At 47.6% G+C, this 23145-nt stretch overlaps 1 protein-coding gene across 9 annotated transcripts; it reads right to left on the bottom strand.

Moving 5' to 3' along the window:
• Nucleotides 1-3258: 3258 nt before the first annotated feature.
• LOC306804975 (scavenger receptor cysteine-rich domain-containing protein DMBT1-like) lies at nucleotides 3259-22943 on the bottom strand. Of its 9 annotated transcripts, none has more exons than XM_079312221.1 (27): nucleotides 22805-22943; nucleotides 20455-20766; nucleotides 18676-19167; nucleotides 18241-18492; nucleotides 18014-18049; nucleotides 17590-17901; nucleotides 17105-17146; nucleotides 16024-16335; nucleotides 15535-15639; nucleotides 15064-15375; nucleotides 14747-14788; nucleotides 13986-14297; nucleotides 13489-13530; nucleotides 12732-13043; nucleotides 12243-12365; nucleotides 11772-12083; nucleotides 11455-11496; nucleotides 10694-11005; nucleotides 10197-10238; nucleotides 9438-9749; nucleotides 8949-9071; nucleotides 8359-8388; nucleotides 7440-7590; nucleotides 6919-7130; nucleotides 6536-6708; nucleotides 6035-6423; nucleotides 3259-5383 (listed from the first exon to the last, which is right to left on the bottom strand). In XM_079312221.1, exons 1-27 carry the CDS (start codon nucleotides 22869-22871, stop codon nucleotides 5116-5118), a joined length of 5439 nt encoding a protein of 1812 aa, XP_079168347.1. In that variant the 5' UTR covers nucleotides 22872-22943; the 3' UTR covers nucleotides 3259-5115. The 9 variants fall into 9 exon arrangements, with proteins under 9 accessions (XP_079168347.1, XP_079168346.1, XP_079168345.1 ...); XM_079312220.1 differs by having other exon boundaries at nucleotides 3261-5383; nucleotides 8949-9053; nucleotides 15535-15657; XM_079312219.1 differs by having other exon boundaries at nucleotides 3261-5383; nucleotides 12243-12347; nucleotides 15535-15657.
• Nucleotides 22944-23145: the final 202 nt, after the last annotated feature.

The following is a 23145-nucleotide window of genomic DNA, read 5'->3' as shown; positions in this document are numbered from 1 at the left end:
TGATATGAAATGCAATTTATGTAATCAGTTTGCCCCTTCCTTCAGCTGTGAATGAAAAAATCAATCACTTCTAGGTGGAGTTTGAGTCACTGCAGCAACATCTAGCAAGGAAATAGGGTATTGCACAAGGTGCTGAAGATATTGTTGACACAATAAGAAGCAGATTAATGCACCTTTGTTTCAGGACTATTACACAGCTCTACAGCAGAAATCAGACGAGTCATGAAATGTATTTATTTATGACTATGGGGAAAAATATGAATTTAAAAAGTGTTAGTAATAAAGAGGTTGTATAAATGAAACAATGTGATCATTAAAATGAAAATCCAGGACAAATCAGAGTAAAACCAAAGGATTTGATTTGATAGGGTTTGATGCTACAGAGGGAATGTTGCTGGAAAGCAAAAAACTGAAAGACCAGCAATAGCCAATGTAATTTCATGGAGTGGAGATACTTTTAACTTCTCAAATGTTCTAGTAAATTTTTTTGCAGGAGTTCCTTTCTAATAGCTTCATTTTCTGAGTACCTTGAAGCTCTTCTCTTCTGTGGGAGCCTCCCTTGGGTATCCCACAGTGGCCACTGGCCCAAGAGGAGCCAGGGAGAAAACATCACCAGGCAAAGGACTACCTTCTCTGCAGTAAACAAAACACTATTTTTTTCCAAAATGCAATGCCAGAAGCCCCTCAGGACAGCCTAAATTCTAGCCTGTGTTTCAAACAGTTAATTTCCAGCTTGGTTTCTGTCCCCCCAGCTGTCACACTGCTGCCTCTGGGCAGCATCTCATGTGATGCCTGGGTGAACCCTTGGGTGCTGGCAGGGAGCAGCCTTCTTGTCCTCTCCAACAATGCATTCCTTAGCAAAATCCAGTGAACTTCTGGAACAAAGAGAGCTTGTCTCATGCTGGCAAGGCTCAGATCAAGTGTTTACTCTATGTGCTCAGAGTGCTGCTCCCAAACCAAGGGACACTGAAGCAGCAGGTTCTGGCCACTCCTCTGCAGCTGGAGCCAACCTTTGGGTTTCTGAGCCTGAATTAGGGATATCAAGATCCAGCATTTGGGACAGAAGGCCTGGCTTTGCCAAACAGAGCCATGGAATTAGTGAGGCAAAACACACACCTTTGAATGGAGGCATAGAGCCCTCACATGGACACAATTTTCATCATAGCTCATGCAACAAAGCTCTGCTTGAATCCAGGCTTAGCAATGGAAGAGGGTAACTAATGGCAAATGCTTCTGAAACATCTCAACATCACTGGGAGGAAACAGAGAACCCACCTCTCTGAAAGGATGGTTCCTGAAAACTGAGAAAAACACAGGAAAAAAACCTGACAGTCATTCAGACTTGGCAGTCTCTTTAGAACAGCAGCAGTACAATTAATGTCTACATGGCACCCTGTGACTAATCCACTTATTTCAGAAAAAAAAAAAAAAAAAAAAGAAAGAATATTTGGTTGGATGAGTACCAGGAGATTCAGGGCAAAAGAGGTGCTCCAAGTGTTATTCTAGGAAATGGAAACAACCCTCACTGCTCTGATGTAGCTGGGTCACTGATGAGCTTGCTCAGCCAGGAGAGGTTTCATTAAAATAGACTTTTTGTGCCATGAGTCTGAGAGAGAAGAACTCCTAATATTCACAAGCTGCTGTGTGGATTTTAGTGTCTCCTTAATTTTAACCATCTAGATAAAAACAGCCAAAAAAATTAAAAACACAGCAGGGAGATTCTAGTGCAATCCTATCAAAAAAGCTTGATTGTGACTTGGTGAGTCTGACAGAATTAACTAAGATAATAAAATTATCAGTTGAGTGAAATGATCTCCAGAGTGTATTCCTTTAGTTATATAATTGGAATTTGGTACAAGCAATGGGGCTTGGGCATTGAAGGACCCCTAAGCCAGAACTGGGAGCAGAAGGTTGTGCTCAGCTGGATGTCAATGGATATCTGTGGGATTCCATGGGAAACTGTGGGGAGAAAAGGATGAAAACAAGAAAAATGGTGTCATACCTATACCCTGCAAACCCTAATTAGCTTTTTGAAATCTCAATCTACGTGAGGATTTGTTATTAACAACTGGAAAATGAATCTACTTGCTGGCTATGAGATGCAGAAACTAAACCATGTTTATTTATACCCAGTTATAAATATTTTCGTGGCAGGTTCCTGGGAAGGAGGACTAGAGAGCTGAATTATCTGCTTCATACTCCAAAATTAGAATAGAAGGATAAACAGGGCAGGAAATCCAGCATACAAACAAGCAAACAAGGATTTTGTTTCTGAGCTTTGTTTCAACCCCAGCTCTGGCCAAATAGGTGGCTGGGTAGCACTGGGAGCAGCATGAATCAGGAACTCATAGATCCCATGTAATTATTTACTAAAAGACATATATTTGTATTTTCAATCAAATTGATTTTCAACCCTTCTCTTCCCATTAAAGAACCCTTCAGGAGAGTTTCTCAGGGATGTGCAGTTTTGTCAGAGTTCTGAGAACTTTCAGCTGTTTGCTCATTCCCACACCTCCACCCCAGTTGGATAGGGGGGACAATTGGGGAAAAATAATAAAATAAAATAAAATAAAATAAAATAAAATAAAATAAAATAAAATAAAATAAAATAAAATAAAATAAAATAAAATAAAATAAAATAAAATAAAATAAAATAAAATAAAATAAAAAATATATAAAATGTCTTGAGCCCCCCAGCCTCCTCATTAGCACAGAAGCACAAGGAGCTGATAAATCCTTAACTGAATGTGAGAGTTGCTCATCTTAAATCCAAATAGGAATCCTACCAGTGCTAGGAAGAAAATTACCTACCCAGCCAGCACCAGTGCAGGGTGTAATTTAAGCACTGGGTTGTCACTTCTAAGAGATTTTCTCATGGTGCTCAAACAAAATATTTATTATTGGTGCTGAGGTGATCAGTTGAGTGCATACTACTGAGTGAACAAGCACATGCTCCATGGCTGGGCTGTGACAGATGTACCAGGAGGAAATGAAATAACCTAATACCAAAGTCAGACTGTTATTGAAAGGAAAAAACTGCCAAGTGATGGTTGGTGTGTCTTGTCTGAGGGCAGAGGAGGTGACAAAAATAAGCAGCCCCCAGAAAACTCATTTAAAAAGAGCAAAAGAAATGTCCTTTGCATGCTCCTGGGTCTTGAGACCCTTGTGTTTGCAGGCACCAGCCTTCAACTGGGAGATTGGCATAACATTGATCCCCTGCAAACCAAACAAAAAACCAAAACAAAAGGCCAAATAAACAATTTTAGCTTACATTTTGGCTTTAATTCTTTGTATTTTTTAAACTAAGACATGAAAGGCAAAAAGTCACAGGTCTTGCTTTTCATGTTTTCATGCACCAGTGATAAATGTTTATGTGGCATTTGGCTGTTTGCATTTCCAGCATATTTCAGTCTGGTTTATGAATGTGCACAAGACATTCTGAAAGTCTGGGTAAGTTCTGAGAAGTCAAACTCCTCACAACCACAAAGCATGGAGGGGAAAAAAAAAAAAAAAAAAAGCTTTGTGAACAGCATCCAAAAGTAATAAAAATAGAATAAAACTTTTCCTTTTGGAAAGCAGATATGAAATGTCTTTCATCTCTTGACTGACATTTGGGTGAGAGCTGAAAAGTCTCCTGGCTGAGGTTCAATCTCTTGGCTGATATTTGTGTTTTTGCCTGGTTTAGGATGTTTGTTAATGGGATTGATATAACAAGCCTTTAGAATAGATTGTGTGTTTCAGCCTTAAAGATTGCAAACAAAACATCTTTAACAGCTCAGCATATTTTGAATTTGGATTTATTCAGTCTAGAGAAGTTAAAACTTCATGGAAAGTATAGTAATCAATGCTCAAAATAATTAGAATATTAGATAGCCACAAATCCAGTTGCTGTGGTAAGAATTTTCACACTTCCCTTCCAGAGATGATCCATTCTCATCAAATTAAATCTTCCTTCCTTTCAATAAACCTTGAAATATTTCTTGATGCCTCATTCACATTTTCATTCCAGCTGACAAAATTTTGAGGCATGAGGTAAATGGTTTTAGAATGAGAGAGAGGAGAATTAAAAAGGAGAAAAAATGTAGAAGTTCCCTGTGTAGTGTTTCAGAAGCAGGGGCTCAGATCACCACTTGGAATTTTGAACCAAACAGACCACACTCTTCAACGCAGTAAAATATTTGTATTTTAAGCACAGAGACATTAATTTGAGAGACAAAATAGATTTACTGGTTTGTAAACACTCCTTCCTTTGATTATACATTACACTGCTCACAGAACAGATTAATTTTAGTCTTGGAAATCTCTGCATTTTATAAATAAGCACAGACTCATCATTGTTTCAATGAGAAATGCAGCACTAAAAGCAATACTCAAAATAATAAGAATATTTGGCTAAGAATAAGAATAAGAAAATAAGAATAAGAATAAGAATAAGAACACTGTACAGCCACAAATTCTGATTGTTAGAAGAGCCCAACCCTATGAATGAAAGTTATTGGGGTTTGATCTCAGCATTTTGAAGTACAAGGCACAAAGAGCTCCAATGTTAAAAGATGGTTACCTGATCAAAGTCAGAAACAAGCAAACTCACAGATTTGTTGCTTTCCACTATTTGGACAGGCTTCATATTAGCAAGGATGACAACTCAACAAAGTAAACTTCATAAGCAGAAAACAACTGAGGGAATGAAAGATTTCTCAAGAAATCTGGGAATTTCCTCCCAGCTGGCTTCATGGAATCATGGGATCATTTAGGTTAGAAAAGACCTTTAAGGTTATCGAGTGCCACCATTAAACTAGCACAGACAAGTCCATCAATAAACCATTTCCCCAAGTGCCATCAAATTCACAACAAGACTGGAGCTAATTAGCACAATTCAAGGAGTTATAGCACTAAAATGGATTACAGGCAAATCTTGTTTGGGACAGTCAGAGCAGTTACACTTTTTAAAAACGGGTGAAAGTAGAAGCTTGTAAGGTGCTGATCCCTTCATTTTTATGGCAAAATTGGCAAAAGCAGATTTCAGTGACAGGCAACAGAGCTGTGGCTTTTCTTTTTGGTCATCCTAGAGCAAATATGAGAGAAATTTATTCTGCTTCCCTGCTTTTCCTGTATTTATTCATTCTGAGTATCCCCTCCTCGGAGCTGAAGGGGTCCAACCACCACGTCCACTTCTTCCTCAGCAGAGCTGGTGTCTCTCTTGGCCCTGGAGCTGCAGCCCTGGTAGCAGTGGGAGGAATAGTCCCCGAGCCTGCAGACCAGCATCTGGCACTTCAGGTACACTGATGGGTGCTGGCTCATGAACTCAAAGGCATTAAATTTGAACCGAGCAAAGTGGCTGGAAGGGGAGTAGTAGGTGGTGTAGGAAGAATCTCTAGGACACCTAGAAAGGAGTGAAAAAGGGAATTAGTCTTCATGTGTGCACATTCCTGCGAAATTAAAATTCAGATTATTCAATTTGTTATTATAAATTCTTGCAAAATTCGGATTAAAAGTGAATTATGTCATGGTCAGGTATTAGGAATGCAGTGGGATAAAAATGTAACTTTCATAGCATAGTATGGACTTTAAAAATATAGACTTTTTAAAGTACTATGAAGCAGTTGTAGTATTGGCAACTCTTCTTCTTTTTCCAAGGGAAGGATACTTTAGGACTGAAGAGGGAATGACAAACTGTTAGTAATGTCAATGTTATACAAGGCATAAAAAATTAGTCTAATGCTTGACCTGGTTTTACTAAAATATTTAACTCCTAGGAGTTAAATAGGCAATTTCTATTGCCAGTCTCATCTACTTTTCTCCCACTACTTTGAGTTTTGTTCACAGGACAAAGATGGAGTAAGTGAAATGAAACGATAGTACAGTCTAAATAGAATTCCTTATTTCCAGGCTCATACTGTAAAAATTAAAAAACCCAAAGACCACTTTTCACAGTCTGTTGATAGTGAGTTTTAGCCCCATCCAGATTGGCTGTATTATTTCAACTAAACATGGATGACAGGCGTGCTCCTGACAACTTGAAAAAAGCTCTTACCCATTCCTGACTAAATAATAGGCCAGTGTGTTAAAATCACGAGGGTCTGGTGATGCCACACACGTGTCCACAACCACCTTGAGGTTTGGGTCTGAGCTGTGAAGACAAGCTTGGAGGTACAGGTTTTGGTTGAGGTCGATGTAGTAGGGAGAGCTGCGCACTTGCTGCTGGAACGTCGGGGAGTTGTAGAAGGTGATGTTCATGTTGTATCTTCCAAACTGGAACTTGTTCACCTCCACGGTGTCCTCAGCAGCGTACATCACCTGCTGCCAGCTCTTCCTCAGCATCTTGCAGCTGACATGCAAGTTGATGTTCTTTTTCCTCTTGATTAAATACCCAGAGGAAGCAACCCTGATGGTGTTGGAGTAGTTGATCGTGTCGTCGTTCTCCTGTTTAACAACACAATTTAAAATCGGGAATTGGGCTGTTGGAACATCCTGTCCCAGTTCTAAGTTTTGCTAAGCTAAGGTATGCAGTGAGTGCCCAAAACAGGGAGTGTACCTCTTGTATGGTTCCACAGCCACTGTAGGGAATGTTGAACACAACCTCCCGTGGTGTGACTGTCGGTCTGCAGCTGTTGTCATTCAGGGTGACCCTCTGTGCCTGGTAGCCCTGAGACTGCAGGTAGTGTCTGCTGACCACTACGTGCATGTAGTCTGGCAAGCACTGGATGGCTGGCAGAACAGGGAGATGCAGTATGTTTGTGACTTTAGGAATTTGGTAATGGTTAGAAGCAGTTTTTTCTTTAATTTAGAAGTCAGGCAGTTCCCGCCCCAACCCACTGTACGCTTCCACAAATATCTTTAAATTTACACAGATATTTATTTTGCAAACAAAAGCAATAAATAGGCTTGTATGTTGAGAAACACTGGCCAGGAACTTACTGGTGTTGTGACCAGCTGAAATGGAGGAGTAGTGAGCCTGAAACCCTCTGAAGGAGTATCTGGAGTCACTGTGAAAGCGAACACTCATCATGTTTGAAGAGGACACATATGTGGGAAAGGAACCAGAACAGAATCTCCCAAGAAGAGGGGAAGAGTGGAGAGGTCCATCATAGACTTCAACATAGTCCTGTTGGCATGTCCTGCTTTGCATCCTGGTAGAAAAACATCAGCACCTTGTCAAACCCATTTCAGAAACTCTGATTTCACTGCCTAACATGTGATAAAGTCTTCCAGCATTTAAAGTTTTCTCAGCAAAATTTAATTTGGCTTTTATGCAGCTTTAGCAGAAATTGATGAATAAAAAATGCAACAGCAATTCTGATTTTGATCTGGTCTTCCAGCTGTGGATGTTATTGAAAGTATCTTTAAAATTAGAAAGGTTGTTTGTTTCAGATAAGATTTCAAACTTCTCAATAAGTTTTGACTTTGATATTTGCCCAGGAAAACAATGTTTTACTTACGCAATATCTCTAAATGTGAGCGTTACACGGAAATTGTTCTCTACTTGTATTTCCCACACGCAGTCAGCGTCGTTTGGATAATTTCCAGGATAGTTGGGACTCTGCAGGACCCCAGAGGAATCTGAGACTGAGCCACCACAAAGATAAGGTGCTGCAGAAAGAAATGGGAAAGAATTTACTAACGATAACCTCTGCAATAGTGTGCTTGGGCTGTATGTGCCTCATCCACAGCTATTGAAAAGCAGGTTCCCTGCTGGCTGCGGGTCTATAGGAGCTGAACCAAAACTAATATTTATTTTTGCTTTAGGTTTGCTTTCTTGTTGGATTCGGAATTCCCTCAGCAGTGGATTTCCATCCATGGTGTCAGACTACCCTCTTCAGGCTGGGCAGGTAACACCTGGATGCTTTCTGCCCCTTTTTAGAGTTGAGGTCAATTCTGAGGTGCCATGACTGTTGAAATGGAAGTGCCTTCCTGAACTGACAGCCTCTCATCAGTTACTCTGCTGCTTCTCTTTATTTTCTTAAGGTCTTTAGAAGGTAAATAAGTTGCAAATTTTCTAGAAAACTAGTTTTCTGGTCTTAGACTGAAATAAGTAATTCAGGCTGTTGGGAAAAGTCTTAAGTACAAACGTAGCTGTAAAAAGCTTTAGTGTTCCTGCCAGCATGCATGACATAATTCTTGTTAAACACACTGGTGATCCTAAAAACATCTTTGTAGGAAGGTGGGCACAAGCTCTGGATATAAATCCTAGAAGATGTGACATTTAAAGATGAAATTCCATTTTATAATATGCTTGAAAAAGATCACTCACACTTGCAGAGATATTGTCATAGAGAAAAAAGACAAATTTACAGAAATGTATAACAGGGAGACAGACAGACCACAAATTAGGTGAGAAGAGACACAAAAGAGCATTACCTGGAGGAGGTGTTGAGGTGGCCACTGGAGCTGTGGGTGTGAAGGAAGAAGAGACAGGTGAGAAGGGTGGGTCATGAGAAAGGTACTGGGGACTGGAGATTGCCTCCCCTTGAGGCACAGTGTTAAAATGGGGATCACAGGAAGGCAGGGAAGAGGAAATAGGAGGCCAGGCACAGAGAGCAATGAGCTCCATAGAAGACCCTGTTCTCTCTACAGCAAATGCTCATATTCTCATTTCTTCTGATCATATCCCAAAATCCAGCATAGGTCTAGGAAACAGCTCTGGTACTACCCATGCAGAAACTGAAGGCAGAATGATCCCAGGGCATGTTGCTCCTGGTTGCAGTGACAGACAATCCCACTGCAAAGGGTTTTATTAAACCAGCAATGGCTGCAGAGTTCCAGGACTCAAAGCACAGCTGCCCCACTTGCCAACTCTGCCACATGCTGTGTTTGCATCCTCACTTTGGTTCGTGATGGCCTATCTGGAGAGATCCAGCAGGGCTGGGAGGCTCCCTGCAGTGCAATCAGCTCTGCAAGGGAGGTCAGGATCCGTAGGGAGAGCAGGGAGTGAGAGTGGGCAGGGTTACCTGGTGTGCTGCTCTCTGCTGTGGTAGCTGTTGTTGTGGTGGTGGTCAGCAGTGCTGGGGTGGACTCCTTGGTTGTGGCAGGGGCTGGTGCTGTTGTGCTCATCTCTGGTGGGTTGAATATCTCTGTTCGGGAAGTGATGAGTTCAATGGCAATGGACATGAAAAGCAGAGCTGGAGGTTTACTGCCAGGAGGGAGGGTGGAGCTCTTTCCTTCCTTTCCCCCATCCTGGTACCACCCTGACCTGTCCTCGGTCCTACCCCATGATCCCCAAAGAACAATGCCTCAGTCCTGAGCTTTGCCCCCTCACTGGACACAGACAGTGGGAATCCTGGAGAGCCTGCTGTTCCCTCTCTGTGCAAGAATGAGGATTTTGCATTGGTTTCATTCCCAGGCAGCAGATGATTCCAGCCTCAGTTGTGTTCTGACCAGACCCAAAACCCTCCTAGAATGACGTGCCAAAGGCCGGGTGTTGTGTGCTGGCCACCCACCTGCACAGATGACACTGGCATCCTCCACGTGCCTGCAGTTGTGCACGCCCCAGCCGCTGTGCCGGCACATCTGCAGCGAGGGCTCGTCCCCGCGGCACTGCACGTCGTCCAGGAAGATGCGGCCGGAGCCCGGGCCAAAGCGAGCGTTCCGTGGGGCGTCCAGGGGCTGGCCACAGCCCAGCTGGTGGCACAGCACCTGGGCATCCTGCAGGTCCCACTGGTCGTCACACACCGTCCCCCAGGCGCTGCCGTCGTACAGCTCCACGCGGCCCTCGCAGCCGTTCCTGCCGCCCCGCAGCCGCACGCTGGGCCCTGGCACACGGAGCAAGGACAGGTTTCCACCAACCCTGCACCCACAGCCCCAAACTTCCCCGTTGCTTTGCAGATCTTGACACAGTGACCATGAGCTGCAGTAGTGCAGACCCAAAATGGATTGGGGGAGGATTGTTATTGAGGATTGTCTGCAGGCATGCAGACAACAGTTTAGTCCTGTCCTGGAATCTCTTGATGTTTCGTTGGAGCTGTCTGAGTGCAGATGTCATTTATGCACAGAGGCACTTTCAGAAATACCCTTTGCCACTTTTGGTGTGAATCTACCCCGATGGGGACTATTCAAGCACCCTGGAATTGTCATGGGCAAAGGGCATCAGCAGCCTTGCACTGAGCAGGATCAGCAGTGCTGGACTCCCTTCTTCTCATATTGTGCTCAGAGTGGGGCTGGCTTTGAAACTGGGCATAAGCTGGGTGAGCAGGACCTACCTGTTGTGAGTGGCCATTGAGCAGGAGTGGTTGGATTGGCGGCTGCAAAGAAGAAGAGGGAGTGAACAAAAGCCTAGTGAGGTTTGTGGCAGTGTATGGAATTGGATGTGGACATGGTCATGACCAGGGACATGAAAATTGAGGATGTAGGATTAAAGGATGACAAGCATTTGGGTCTTGCCTTTCACCTCATTTCAAGCCTTAACCAGACCTGTCCTCAGTCCAGTCCCATTTTCCATAAAGAACCATCCCACTCTCCTGCTCTTTGCACCCTCATTTTACCCCTAAACAGGAAGTGTGGAAAACCCAGTGTTACCTCTCTGTTTAAAAACGTGTCATTTGTTTTGCACACGCTTCAGCTGCAGGTGGTAGAAAATCCCAGCCTTGCTTCTGCCCTGGCACCAATAGGGGAGCTGAGCTTGGCTCTTCTAGAGGATACACCCAGATCCCGTCAGAATGATGTGCCAAAGGCCGGGTGTTGTGTGCTGGCCACCCACCTGCACAGATGACACTGGCATCCTCCACATGGTCACAGTTGTGCACGCCCCAGCCGCTGTGCCGGCACATCTGCAGCGAGGGCTCGTCCCCGCGGCACTGCACGTCGTCCAGGAAGATGCGGCCGGAGCCCGGGCCAAAGCGAGCGTTCCGTGGGGCGTCCAGGGGCTGGCCACAGCCCAGCTGGTGGCACAGCACCTGGGCATCCTGCAGGTCCCACTGGTCGTCACACACCGTCCCCCAGGCGCTGCCGTCGTACAGCTCCACGCGGCCCTCGCAGCCGTTCCTGCCGCCCCGCAGCCGCACGCTGGGCCCTGGCACACAGTATTGGTCTGAGTCCCTCTAACCCATCATCCACACTTACTCAGAGTTATCTCCTCTACTCTTTTGCGGATTTTGTCTCTGTGACCACGATCTGGAGTGCTGCAGAACTAAGGGGATCAGGGGAGGGCAGTGACTGAGCAAAGATCACTAGAATACACATGGCAGAGGTGACATCCTCTGGCATGTGCTGCTGGTGTCCTGATTGAGCTTCCTGAGAACAGACATGCTCAAGACCCTGAGTCATGTGCCCAAAAATCCTTTGCTCCCCTTGCATTTGTCCCATTCACTGACCGGGGACACTCATGCACCCTGGAGGGCGCAGGGGACCAGCACCCTTGCACTGCCCAGGATCAGCTGTGTTGGACTCCCTTGTTCTCTTCTTGTGCCAGGCTGGGGCCTTGCTTTAAAACTGAGCATAAATAGGCAGAACTGGACTTACCACTTGTGAATGGACCCTGAGCTGGAGGTGTTGGCTCTGGCACTGAAAAGGAGAAGAGGGAGTGAACAGAATTGTAGTGATTGCATCAGGCTAGAGGCAAGGTGCTGATATGGATGTGGACATAGTCATGAACATGGACATGGAAACAAACTCTGAAGGGTTAAAAAGGGAAAACATAGTGGAGCTGTCTCCCACCTTTCCCTCCTTCCAGACAAAAGCCTGACGAATCGCCGAATCCTGCCTTAAGTGCTGAACTCTGCATTGCCAACTTGCTGCCCTGCCCCAGCTCTATTGAGGGAGATGAGCTGGCCACCCACCTGCACAGATGACACTGGCATCCTCCACGTGCCTGCAGTTGTGCACGCCCCAGCCGCTGTGCCGGCACATCTGCAGCGAGGGCTCGTCCCCGCGGCACTGCACGTCGTCCAGGAAGATGTGGCCGGAGCCCGGGCCAAAGTGGGCAGTGTCCAGCGCAGCCAGGGGCTGGCCACAGCCCAGCTGGTGGCACAGCACCTGGGCATCCCGCAGGTCCCACTGGTCGTCACACACCGTCCCCCAGGCGCTGCCGTCGTACAGCTCCACGCGGCCCTCGCAGCCGTTCCTGCCGCCCCGCAGCCGCACGCTGGGCCCTGGCACACGGAGCAAGGATGAGCTCACACCAGAGCCCACGTGGGCCACTGCAACATGGAGCCTGCAAGGAGGCTGGGAGGCTCCCTGCAGTGCAATCAGCTCTGCAAGGGAGGTCAGGATCCGTAGGGAGAGCAGGGAGTGAGAGTGGGCAGGGTTACCTGGTGTGCTGCTCTCTGCTGTGGTAGCTGTTGTTGTGGTGGTGGTCAGCAGTGCTGGGGTGGACTCCTTGGTTGTGGCAGGGGCTGGTGCTGTTGTGCTCATCTCTGGTGGGTTGGATATCTCTGTTCGGGAAGTGATGAGTTCAATGGCAATGGCCATGAAAAGCAGAGCTGGAGGTTTACTGCCAGGAGGGAGGGTGGAGCTCTTTCCTTCCTTTCCCCCATCCTGGTACCACCCTGACCTGTCCCCAGTCCTACCCCATGATCCCCAAAGAACAATGCCTCAATCCAGAGCTTTGTCCCCTCACTGGACACAGACAGTGGGAATCCTGGAGAGCCTGCTGTTCCCTCTCTGTGCAAGAATGAGGATTTTGCATTGGTTTCATTCCCAGGCAGCAGATGATTCCAGCCTCAGTTGTGTTCTGACCAGACCCAAAACCCTCCTAGAATGACGTGCCAAAGGCCGGGTGTTGTGTGCTGGCCACCCACCTGCACAGATGACACTGGCATCCTCCACGTGCCTGCAGTTGTGCACGCCCCAGCCGCTGTGCCGGCACATCTGCAGCGAGGGCTCGTCCCCGCGGCACTGCACGTCGTCCAGGAAGATGCGGCCGGAGCCCGGGCCAAAGCGAGCGTTCCGTGGGGCGTCCAGGGGCTGGCCACAGCCCAGCTGGTGGCACAGCACCTGGGCATCCTGCAGGTCCCACTGGTCGTCACACACCGTCCCCCAGGCGCTGCCGTCGTACAGCTCCACGCGGCCCTCGCAGCCGTTCCTGCCGCCCCGCAGCCGCACGCTGGGCCCTGGCACACGGAGCAAGGACAGGTTTCCACCAACCCTGCACCCACAGCCCCAAACTTCCCCGTTGCTTTGCAGATCTTGACACAGTGACCATGAGCTGCAGTAGTGCAGACCCAAAATGGATTGGGGGAGGATTGTTATTGAGGATTGTCTGCAGGCATGCAGACAACAGTCTAGCCCTGTCCTGAAACCTCTTGGTGTCCTGTTAGAGCTGTCTGAATGCAGATGTCATTTATGCACAGAGGCACTTTCAGAAATACCCTTTGCCACTTTTGGGTGTGAACCTACCCCGATGGGGACTATTCAAGCACCCTGGAATTGTCATGGGCAAAGGGCATCAGCAGCCTTGCACTGAGCAGGATCAGCAGTGCTGGACTCCCTTCTCTTATTGTGCTCAGAGTGGGGCTGGCTTTGAAACTGGGCATAAGCTGGGTGAGCAGGACCTACCTGTTGTGAGTAGCCATTGAGCAGGAGTGGTTGGATTGGCGGCTGCAAAGAAGAAGAGGGAGTGAACAAAAGCCTAGTGAGGTTTGTGGCAGTGTATGGAATTGGATGTGGACATGGTCATGACCAGGGACATGAAAATTGAGGATGTAGGATTAAAGGGGGAAGAGAGCTTGGGTACCACCTTTCCCCCCATTTCAATACTAGCCAGACCTGTCCCCAGTTCAGCCGCATTCTTGCCGAAGAACAATCCCACCCTTCTGGTCTTTGCACCCTCATTTAGCCTCTAAAGCAGAAAGTGTGATAAACAAAATGCCTCTTTTCTGTTTAAAAATGTGTCATTTGTTTTGCACACGCTTCAGCTGCAGGTGGTAGAAAATCCCAGCCTTGCTTCTGCCCTGGCACCAATAGGGGAGCTGAGCTTGGCTCTTCTAGAGGATACACCCAGATCCCGTCAGAATGATGTGCCAAAGGCCGGGTGTTGTGTGCTGGCCACCCACCTGCACAGATGACACTGGCATCCTCCACATGGTCGCAGTTGTGCACGCCCCAGCCGCTGTGCCGGCACATCTGCAGCGAGGGCTCGTCCCCGCGGCACTGCACGTCGTCCAGGAAGATGCGGCCGGAGCCCGGGCCAAAGCGAGCGTTCCGTGGGGCGTCCAGGGGCTGGCCACAGCCCAGCTGGTGGCACAGCACCTGGGCATCCTGCAGGTCCCACTGGTCGTCACACACCGTCCCCCAGGCGCTGCCGTCGTACAGCTCCACGCGGCCCTCGCAGCCGTTCCTGCCGCCCCGCAGCCGCACGCTGGACCCTGGCACACAGTATTGGTCTGTGTCCCTCTAACCCATCATCCACACTTACTCAGAGTTATCTCCTCTACTCTTTTGCGGATTTTGTCTCTGTGACCACGATCTGGAGTGCTGCAGAACTAAGGGGATCAGGGGAGGGCAGTGACTGAGCAAAGATCACTAGAATACACATGGCAGAGGTGACATCCTCTGGCATGTGCTGCTGGTGTCCTGATTGAGCTTCCTGAGAACAGACATGCTCAAGACCCTGAGTCATGTGCCCAAAAATCCTTTGCTCCCCTTGCATTTGTCCCATTCACTGACCGGGGACACTCATGCACCCTGGAGGGCGCAGGGGACCAGCACCCTTGCACTGCCCAGGATCAGCTGTGTTGGACTCCCTTGTTCTCTTCTTGTGCCAGGCTGGGGCCTTGCTTTAAAACTGAGCATAAATAGGCAGAACTGGACTTACCACTTGTGAATGGACCCTGAGCTGGAGGTGTTGGCTCTGCCACTGCAAAGGAGAAGAGGGAGTGAACAGAATTGTAGTGATTGCATCAGGCTAGAGGCAAGGTGCTGATATGGATGTGGACATAGTCATGAACATGGACATGGAAACAAACTCTGAAGGGTTAAAAAGGGAAAACATAGTGGAGCTGTCTCCCACCTTTCCCTCCTTCCAGACAAAAGCCTGACGAATCGCCGAATCCTGCCTTAAGTGCTGAACTCTGCATTGCCAACTTGCTGCCCTGCCCCAGCTCTATTGAGGGAGATGAGCTGGCCACCCACCTGCACAGATGACACTGGCATCCTCCACGTGCCTGCAGTTGTGCACGCCCCAGCCGCTGTGCCGGCACATCTGCAGCGAGGGCTCGTCCCCGCGGCACTGCACGTCGTCCAGGAAGATGTGGCCGGAGCCCGGGCCAAAGTGGGCAGTGTCCAGCGCAGCCAGGGGCTGGCCACAGCCCAGCTGGTGGCACAGCACCTGGGCATCCCGCAGGTCCCACTGGTCGTCACACACCGTCCCCCAGGCGCTGCCGTCGTACAGCTCCACGCGGCCCTCGCAGCCGTTCCTGCCGCCCCGCAGCCGCACGCTGGGCCCTGGCACACGGAGCAAGGATGAGCTCACACCAGAGCCCACATGGGCCACTGCAACACGGAGCCTGCAAGGAGGCTGGGAGGCTCCCTGCAGTGCAATCAGCTCTGCAAGGGAGGTCAGGATCCGTAGGGAGAGCAGGGAGTGAGAGTGGGCAGGGTTACCTGGTGTGCTGCTCTCTGCTGTGGTAGCTGTTGTTGTGGTGGTGGTCAGCAGTGCTGGGGTGGACTCCTTGGTTGTGGCAGGGGCTGGTGCTGTTGTGCTCATCTCTGGTGGGTTGGATATCTCTGTTCGGGAAGTGATGAGTTCAATGGCAATGGACATGAAAAGCAGAGCTGGAGGTTTAATGCCAGGAGGGAGGGTGGAGCTCTTTGTTTCCTTCCCCTCATCCTGGTACCACCCTGACCTGTCCCCAGTCCTACCCCATGATCCCCAAAGAACAATGCCTCAATCCAGAGCTTTGTCCCCTCACTGGACACAGACAGCGGGAATCCTGGAGAGCCTGCTGTTCCCTCTCTGTGCAAGAATGAGGATTTTGCATTGGTTTCATTCCCAGGCAGCAGATGATTCCAGCCTCAGTTCTGTCCTGACCAGACCCAAAACCCTCCTAGAATGATGTGCCAAAGGCCGGGTGTTGTGTGTTGGCCACCCACCTGCACAGATGACACTGGCATCCTCCACATGGTCGCAGTTGTGCACGCCCCAGCCGCTGTGCCGGCACATCTGCAGCGAGGGCTCGTCCCCGCGGCACTGCACGTCGTCCAGGAAGATGCGGCCGGAGCCCGGGCCAAAGCGAGCGTTCCGTGGGGCGTCCAGGGGCTGGCCACAGCCCAGCTGGTGGCACAGCACCTGGGCATCCCGCAGGTCCCACTGGTCGTCACACACCGTCCCCCAGGCGCTGCCGTCGTACAGCTCCACGCGGCCCTCGCAGCCGTTCCTGCCGCCCCGCAGCCGCACGCTGGACCCTGGCACATGGCACAACATCATTTTTCCCACACCCTATCATTCACAGCCTCCACATCCCCAAATATTTTTTGCAGATTATGACCCTGTGATTTTGGTTTAAGGTCGTGCAAACCTCAAAGGGCCAAGGAAAGGGAGTGAGAGAGCAAAGATCCCTAATGCATGGAAGGCTGATGCATAATGAGCAAGGATCTGCTGGGGAATCCCTTGAGAACAACCTAGGGATCCTGGGAGCTTCTTGGGGCATGGGGGCATTTGCCAAAAGGCCATTTCTGTACTCTCTGATCATGGCACATCTCCTGAGGGGTACCACTCATATCCCTTGCAGATGTTTGAGGCTGTGGTCCTTGACACGGCATGCACAAGGGACTGGCCACCTTTGCTCGATGGCTGCAAAGCAACAGCCATGACCTGGCATCAGGACACATAGCTGTGTCTTGGGCTGGCCTGGCAAGCACATGATTTTGAGGGAAGAGATTGCCCCCACCCATTTGGTGCTTGCTGCCCCACAGCCAGGAGACATGGAGCATCTGGCAGACCAGGACTTGGACTCAGCACCACTGCAGCTGCCATTGTGCTGAGGCTCAGATCCTGCCTGCCAGAAGCCCTCACATGACCAGACCCCTTGTGACACAGCCCCTTGTTGTGGGCAGAAGGGACCAGCAGCACTGGTGTGAACTGGCTCAGCCCAGCAGGCCCCCTCTCTTCTCCTCTTGGACCAGGCTTGGGCTCACTGTAGAACTGGAAACATGCTGGGTAGGAAGGAATTACCTGTTGTGTATGGCCATTGAGCAGGAGGGGTTGGATTGGCAGCTGCAAGGAAAAGAGGAAGTGAATGAAAGAGCACTAAAGACAGTAAACTTGTGAGAGAGAATGAACATGGATATGGCTATGGCTATGGACACGGACATAGACATGGACATGAAAATGGCAGGATCAGGGAGGAAAGGGCATGGAAATTCTGCCATTGTCCTATCTAGATACCAGTCTGACATGTCCCCAGTACAGCCCATGCCATGATCCCACAAACCTACTCTTTGCAACCACATGGAGCACCTACACCTGTGAAACTGGAGAGCCTGTTATGCCCTCTCTGTGCAAAAATGGGGATTTTGCATGACATGTATTTCAGCATCAGGCAGAAGAAGACCCCAGGCTCCCCTCTCTGCCCTGGCTCTGCATGGCTGCTTCCCATGGAGGACACCTGAACGTGTCCTGAGCTGCTGGAGAGCTGATGGACTCTGCTGGCCACCCACCTGCACAGATGACACTGGCATCCTCCACATGCCTGCAGTTGTGCACGCCCCAGCCGCTGTGCCGGCACATCTGCAGCGAGGGCTCGTCCCCGCGGCACTGCACGTCGTCCAGGAAGATGCGGCCGGAGCCCGGGCCAAAGTGGGCAGTGTCCAGCGCAGCCAGGGGCTGGCCACAGCCCAGCTGGTGGCACAGCACCTGGGCATCCCGCAGGTCCCACTGGTCGTCACACACCGTCCCCCAGGCGCTGCCGTCGTACAGCTCCACGCGGCCCTCGCAGCCGTTCCTGCCGCCCCGCAGCCGCACGCTGGGCCCTGGCACACGGAGCAAGGATGAGCTCACACCAGAGCCCACGTGGGCCACTGCAACACGGAGCCTGCAAGGAGGCTGCAAGGTCAGGCATGGGGATGAAGGAGCTGGAATTACCTGTGGAATATGGCCTGGATCGGGTAGATGCTGGAGCTGAGGATGCAAGGAAGAACTTGGTGTCAGTGACAAAGGTTCCAAACAGAGTCAGCACAATGCCATGCAGATGAGAGTAGCCCATTCTCTAGGAGCCCCTGTCCTATGATTCCTACAACATCCTGCAGAGCTTTTTCACTCATCTGAAATGACCATCATGATTTTGGTGTTTCACACACTGAACAGGTTACCTGGTGTGCTTCCCTCTGCTCTCATAGGTATTTCCTTTGAGATGGCCATCAATGGTGATGTTACCATCTTTGTGGATGTGGTATTCTCTGCTGAGGTGGACATCTCTGCTGTGGTAGACATCTCTGCTGTGGTGGTCATCTCTGTTGAGGCACTGGATGGTGCTGTGGTGGTCATCTCTGCTGAAGTGGAAACTTCTGGTGTGCTAGTGGGTAGCACTGTGCTGGTCGGATGTGGTGGGCTGGATGTTCCTGCTAAGGGGATCATTAGTGCCATGGGAATGGACATGGGAATGGACATGAAAAGCAGAGCTGGACAGTTAATGGGAGAAGACAGCATGTCCTGTCATTCTGAGAGTACTCCTGCAGGGCAGTCAGGTCTGGGAAGGAAGTCTGGGGGCACTAAAGAGAACAGTGAGTGACAGTGGACAGGGTTACCTGCTTTGCTCTCCTCTGTTGTGGTGTCCAGTGTCTCTGTGGTGGTCATATCAGGCAGATTGTACAACAATGGCAGGGCAGCAGACGATGCTGTCATCCCTGGTGAAGTGGACATCTCTCCTGGGGAGGTCATCAGGGATGTGCTGTCTGGGGTTGTCATAGGTGCTGTGGTGGCTGTCTCTGCTGGGGAGGATGTCTCTGCTCTGGAGGATGATGGCACTGTGGTGGCTGTCTGCCATGGGGATGTCGTCTCCTCTGTGAGGACTGTTGATGCTGACATTGTTGTCTCTCCCAGAGATGTTGGTTCTGGCCTTGTTGTCCATTCTATGGAGGTTGTTTCCAGTGTTGAGGCTCTTGTATCTGTTGATGCTGACATTGATGTCTCTCCTGGAAACGTTGTTGATTCTGGGAGTGTTGTCTCTTCTATGGAGGTCGTCTCCAGTGCTGCTGTATCTGTTGATATTGGCTCTGTTGGTGTTGGATCAAACTCTTCTGTGAAAAAAAGAAGAAAAACACCCCACACATGAGCACTGTGCAATGGGTACATCTGTGTGGTAGCTACAATCCCAGCTCCTCTAGGATGATGTGAAATCAAGAACAATTACTCTGATGGCATAGTCCATCTTGTCAGGAGTCAAAGGATAGAATGGAGGTGGGTAACATCCAATTTAAAATTTTCTTGGAAGTATTTCCATGATGATAAGCAGGATAAGGTTTTGGCATGGCATCTGCTCCCAATCCCAGGACACCACAGCCCAGGCACAGCCTGAGAGTTTAAAGGCTCCTGGCATGAAAGGGGGGAGTTGTGGGGCTGCTGGCAGCAGCAGAGCTTGGACCTGTCCCCATCAAGAATGCCCTTCTGCACAGGATCAGGGCATCCCCAGGAAGAGGCTAGGCAGTGGTCTTGGGATAGTGTTTGGTGTAAGGACAGGAGTGAACCAGGCTGAGCCATCTGTTGAATACATCCAGCACATAGAAGGCACTGGAGCTATGAATGCAAGCAAAAAATAAATGGCATTTAAAAAGGCTCTGAACATATCACATATAGATTAATAGAGCTATTGTAGCAATTTTATTCTTTTCTTCTAAGTGAAAAACACTGGTGTAATTAACACTTTCTTCTAGCATGGATTCAGCTCTTCAGCCTCTTACTCTCCAAGGATATGTGGAAAACTTCAATACAGATATAAAACACCTGAACAATCTGTTGTCATCAGCCATGCCTCAGTTCATGATGATCTGTTGTTAATACATGAGAAAATAAAATATAAATAACCCACATTCTCATAAAAAATAATGGGAAAGTGAAATGAACACAGCAAGGTGAAAGAATACTCAAAATGAATGGATATTTGCAAAGGAAAGAGGCATTAATAGAGCTATACTAAGGAAGACTTGGAAAATATGGAAACAATCCAAAGTGAATTGTGAGTTATGACAATCTGAGTTGTGATTGTGAAATTATTATTGCCCCTAACAAATCCATTAAGAGTTGACCTAACCCCATTCCTCCCTGATAAACTGCCTATCAGACATAGCTTTTGGCTCAAATTTTGAATTGTTTCCTTATTGCCACAGCCAGGTGATTAGCTGGAATAATTGTTCCACATATCTGCAATTTATATCTGATCCTTGGGGTTTTTAATTGCTTTGCATGGATGGGCAAGCACAGTTTTCACATGACCCGCAGTAAGAAAAACATGGACTCATGCTTGTTCTGCAGGGTCAGCAGAGTGAAAGGACAGGATTGGGGGTAAAAAAAAGAAGAAGTAAGAATACCTGAGCAGACAACAGAAGCATCTTCATAGTGGGCACAGTTGTGGATCCTCCATCCGGTGTGATTGCAGCGCAGCAAGGACACCTCATCTCCTCTGCACCTCACATTGTCCAGCACGATGTCACCTGAGCCCTGCCCAAAGTAGGCACTTCCCAGAGCTGCAATGGCCTTGCCACATCCCAGCTGCCTGCACACAACCTGGGCATCTGCGAGGTCCCAGAAGTCATCACAGACTGTCCCCGACCGTCCTCTGTAATAGATCTCAACGCGCCCTTCGCACGGGTGCCTGCCGTTCACCAGCTGCACATACCGACCTTTGGGAGAGAGGGCATGGGCACAAAACTGTCAGGCAAATAATCTGGAAGGGGCTGCAAGGAGGGTCTCTTGTCTTCTTCCCCTCCTGTCCCTAGAAGGTGTTGGCCAAACCAGTATTAGGTGCCTGTAAGGATAGATGTGATTTGTACCTTTTTTATTCCTCTCTTCCAGTTCTCCAAATCAGCCATGTATATTTTATGCAAGATCCCTACAATCAAGTCAGGCTAAGCACAAGTTATTTAAGCAATAAAATATTTTTTTTGGGACATGTTTAAGGAGCTAGAGTCCCCGCATCACCAAATCCTACAGCTTATAAGAGTAACTATAGTGGAAGAATTCTACCAAATGTTGTACAAAATGGATGATGGTCTCAACAGGATTATAAAGATTTCAACAGGAGTTCAGTGGCTTTATTTCTTATGTACCAGTAAAATGTTATTTCATTTTGAAAAAAAGAAATAATCTATCATATATACAGCTGATTACTGCATTCATTCAGGTAAAGTCCATCTGCTTTTCAGTTTTGTGTGTCTTGATTATCCATTCTGGTGTAACCATCATGAAAATCCTGATTTTAGAGATCCATTTTTGGTAAAGAAGTTTATTAAAGGTTTTACTACCAAGTGTAAGCAAGCAAATAAATGTTGTAACTTTGGATTTGCAGTATTTACACTCTGGAAATCAAAACATGCAGCTGCACTTGTTATATTTTGCTTTGCTGCCAAGTACATATTTACCTTGTTATTAAACACTAAGTCATCCAAAGCAAAACAAATCTCAAAAGTTAACAGCTCCAGGATTTCTTCACTCCACCTAATTCTTTGCTATTGAGCTTGAAGTACAGTCAAGATGGTGACCAAACTAAATTTGCCCTGATTTGTATGACTTTCAAAGGCCAAAGCTATAAAAGTGCCCCTTGACTTATATTTGACTTGTTCCCTCAAATATCTACTTGAACATGCACATTTTTGAACCCTACTCACAGGGTTTTTGAGAGGTGAAACAGCAAACCTGGCAAAAAGTCAGAGTGGGATTAGGAAATTAAAGCCAAGCTAAACCAGTTTTATTTGCTTTCATTCAAGGCCTGTCATCACTGTGAGAGCATAACCATCAGCTGGGGATGAAATTGGATAGGTTGAATCCTGCCTCACACTTCAAAGGTATTAAAAAGACAAAAGACTGTGATTATACAAATACAGCAAATACTCTGCTCTGAGACACAGAGACAGAGAACAGAACTAGAGCAGACAGAGGGAGATGGTTTATCACCAGAAAAGCAGGAGACAGATAAAGAGAATTGATGAGGTGAATGGTGGCAATATAAATTATCATCATGAAGCTTAAATAACTCATTAGAAGAGTCATCAGCAATTATTCTAAGATATACACAGAACTATTAACTCCAAGTCACCCAAACCACTCAAGGTGCCTGTCATTCAGGAGGTAGAAAGTAATCATGGAAAGAAAAATTCTATGACCATAAAAAAAGTTAAATGAAAAGTATTTAATCTCTCATAATTTTTAGATATCCATCTTTAACTACAGTGCTAGAGTATGAAAACTTAACTTCATGTTATATTTTGTTAAATAGTGCATAGTATCAAGAAGAATCAAAACCAAGCAATATTAAATATGTAGCATATGTGTGCAGACATATACTCTGGAATAAAATACACATTGAAAATAAGTAAAGAAATAAACCTTTCCATAATTTTGGATCAGATTTTTGGAACCTCATTCACGACATCCTCAGAGACACATTTCTTGCAATGATACAGGGCACTGAGACCTGTAGCACTCTATGGCAGCAAAATGAACTCCACAAAATGGTTCAAATCATTCTTATCATCCACTCTGATGGTTAGTTCATAATTTTAGTGGAACTAAACTCTGCTCCTTCATCCAATTCTCCCTTTTTTCATTTGCCCAAACCAATACCAACCTCAATCGAATTTCTGCTCTTGGAATCAACATAGAAGACTCCAAGCAGTCTTTATCAATTTTTTATGTGCCCTGGAACAAGTCTAAGTGTTTTACCTGTTTTGGCCTCCAGAACTGCTGGACCCAACAAGAGCAGCCATGTCAAAATCATAGTGGTACCCATCTCACCAGGTGTTGTTGGTAAAAAGGATCTCACAATATATAGTCTCTATTTCTGAAGGGGAGTGGCTCTACAGGTCTCTTTTTCTGCAGCAGAACAATAAATCAACCACAATCCTCTGATCTGAAACAAACATATGTTTGATTTGTTATTTAATATTTTGTAACTTCCTGGGTTTTGCAAAAAGACAATATCTCAAGAGTAACATTTTCCATTGCCTGGAAGGAACTATTTATGCTACCATAGGTTTCACAATCATCTCATTGTACCAAAAAAA

Source organism: Erithacus rubecula (assembly GCF_903797595.1).
Source record: "Erithacus rubecula genome assembly, chromosome: 9".
In the NCBI taxonomy this organism is placed as follows: domain Eukaryota; kingdom Metazoa; phylum Chordata; class Aves; order Passeriformes; family Muscicapidae; genus Erithacus; species Erithacus rubecula.
The sequence above is the reverse complement of the archived record's forward strand: the minus strand, read 5'-3'. Positions and strand labels throughout refer to the sequence as shown.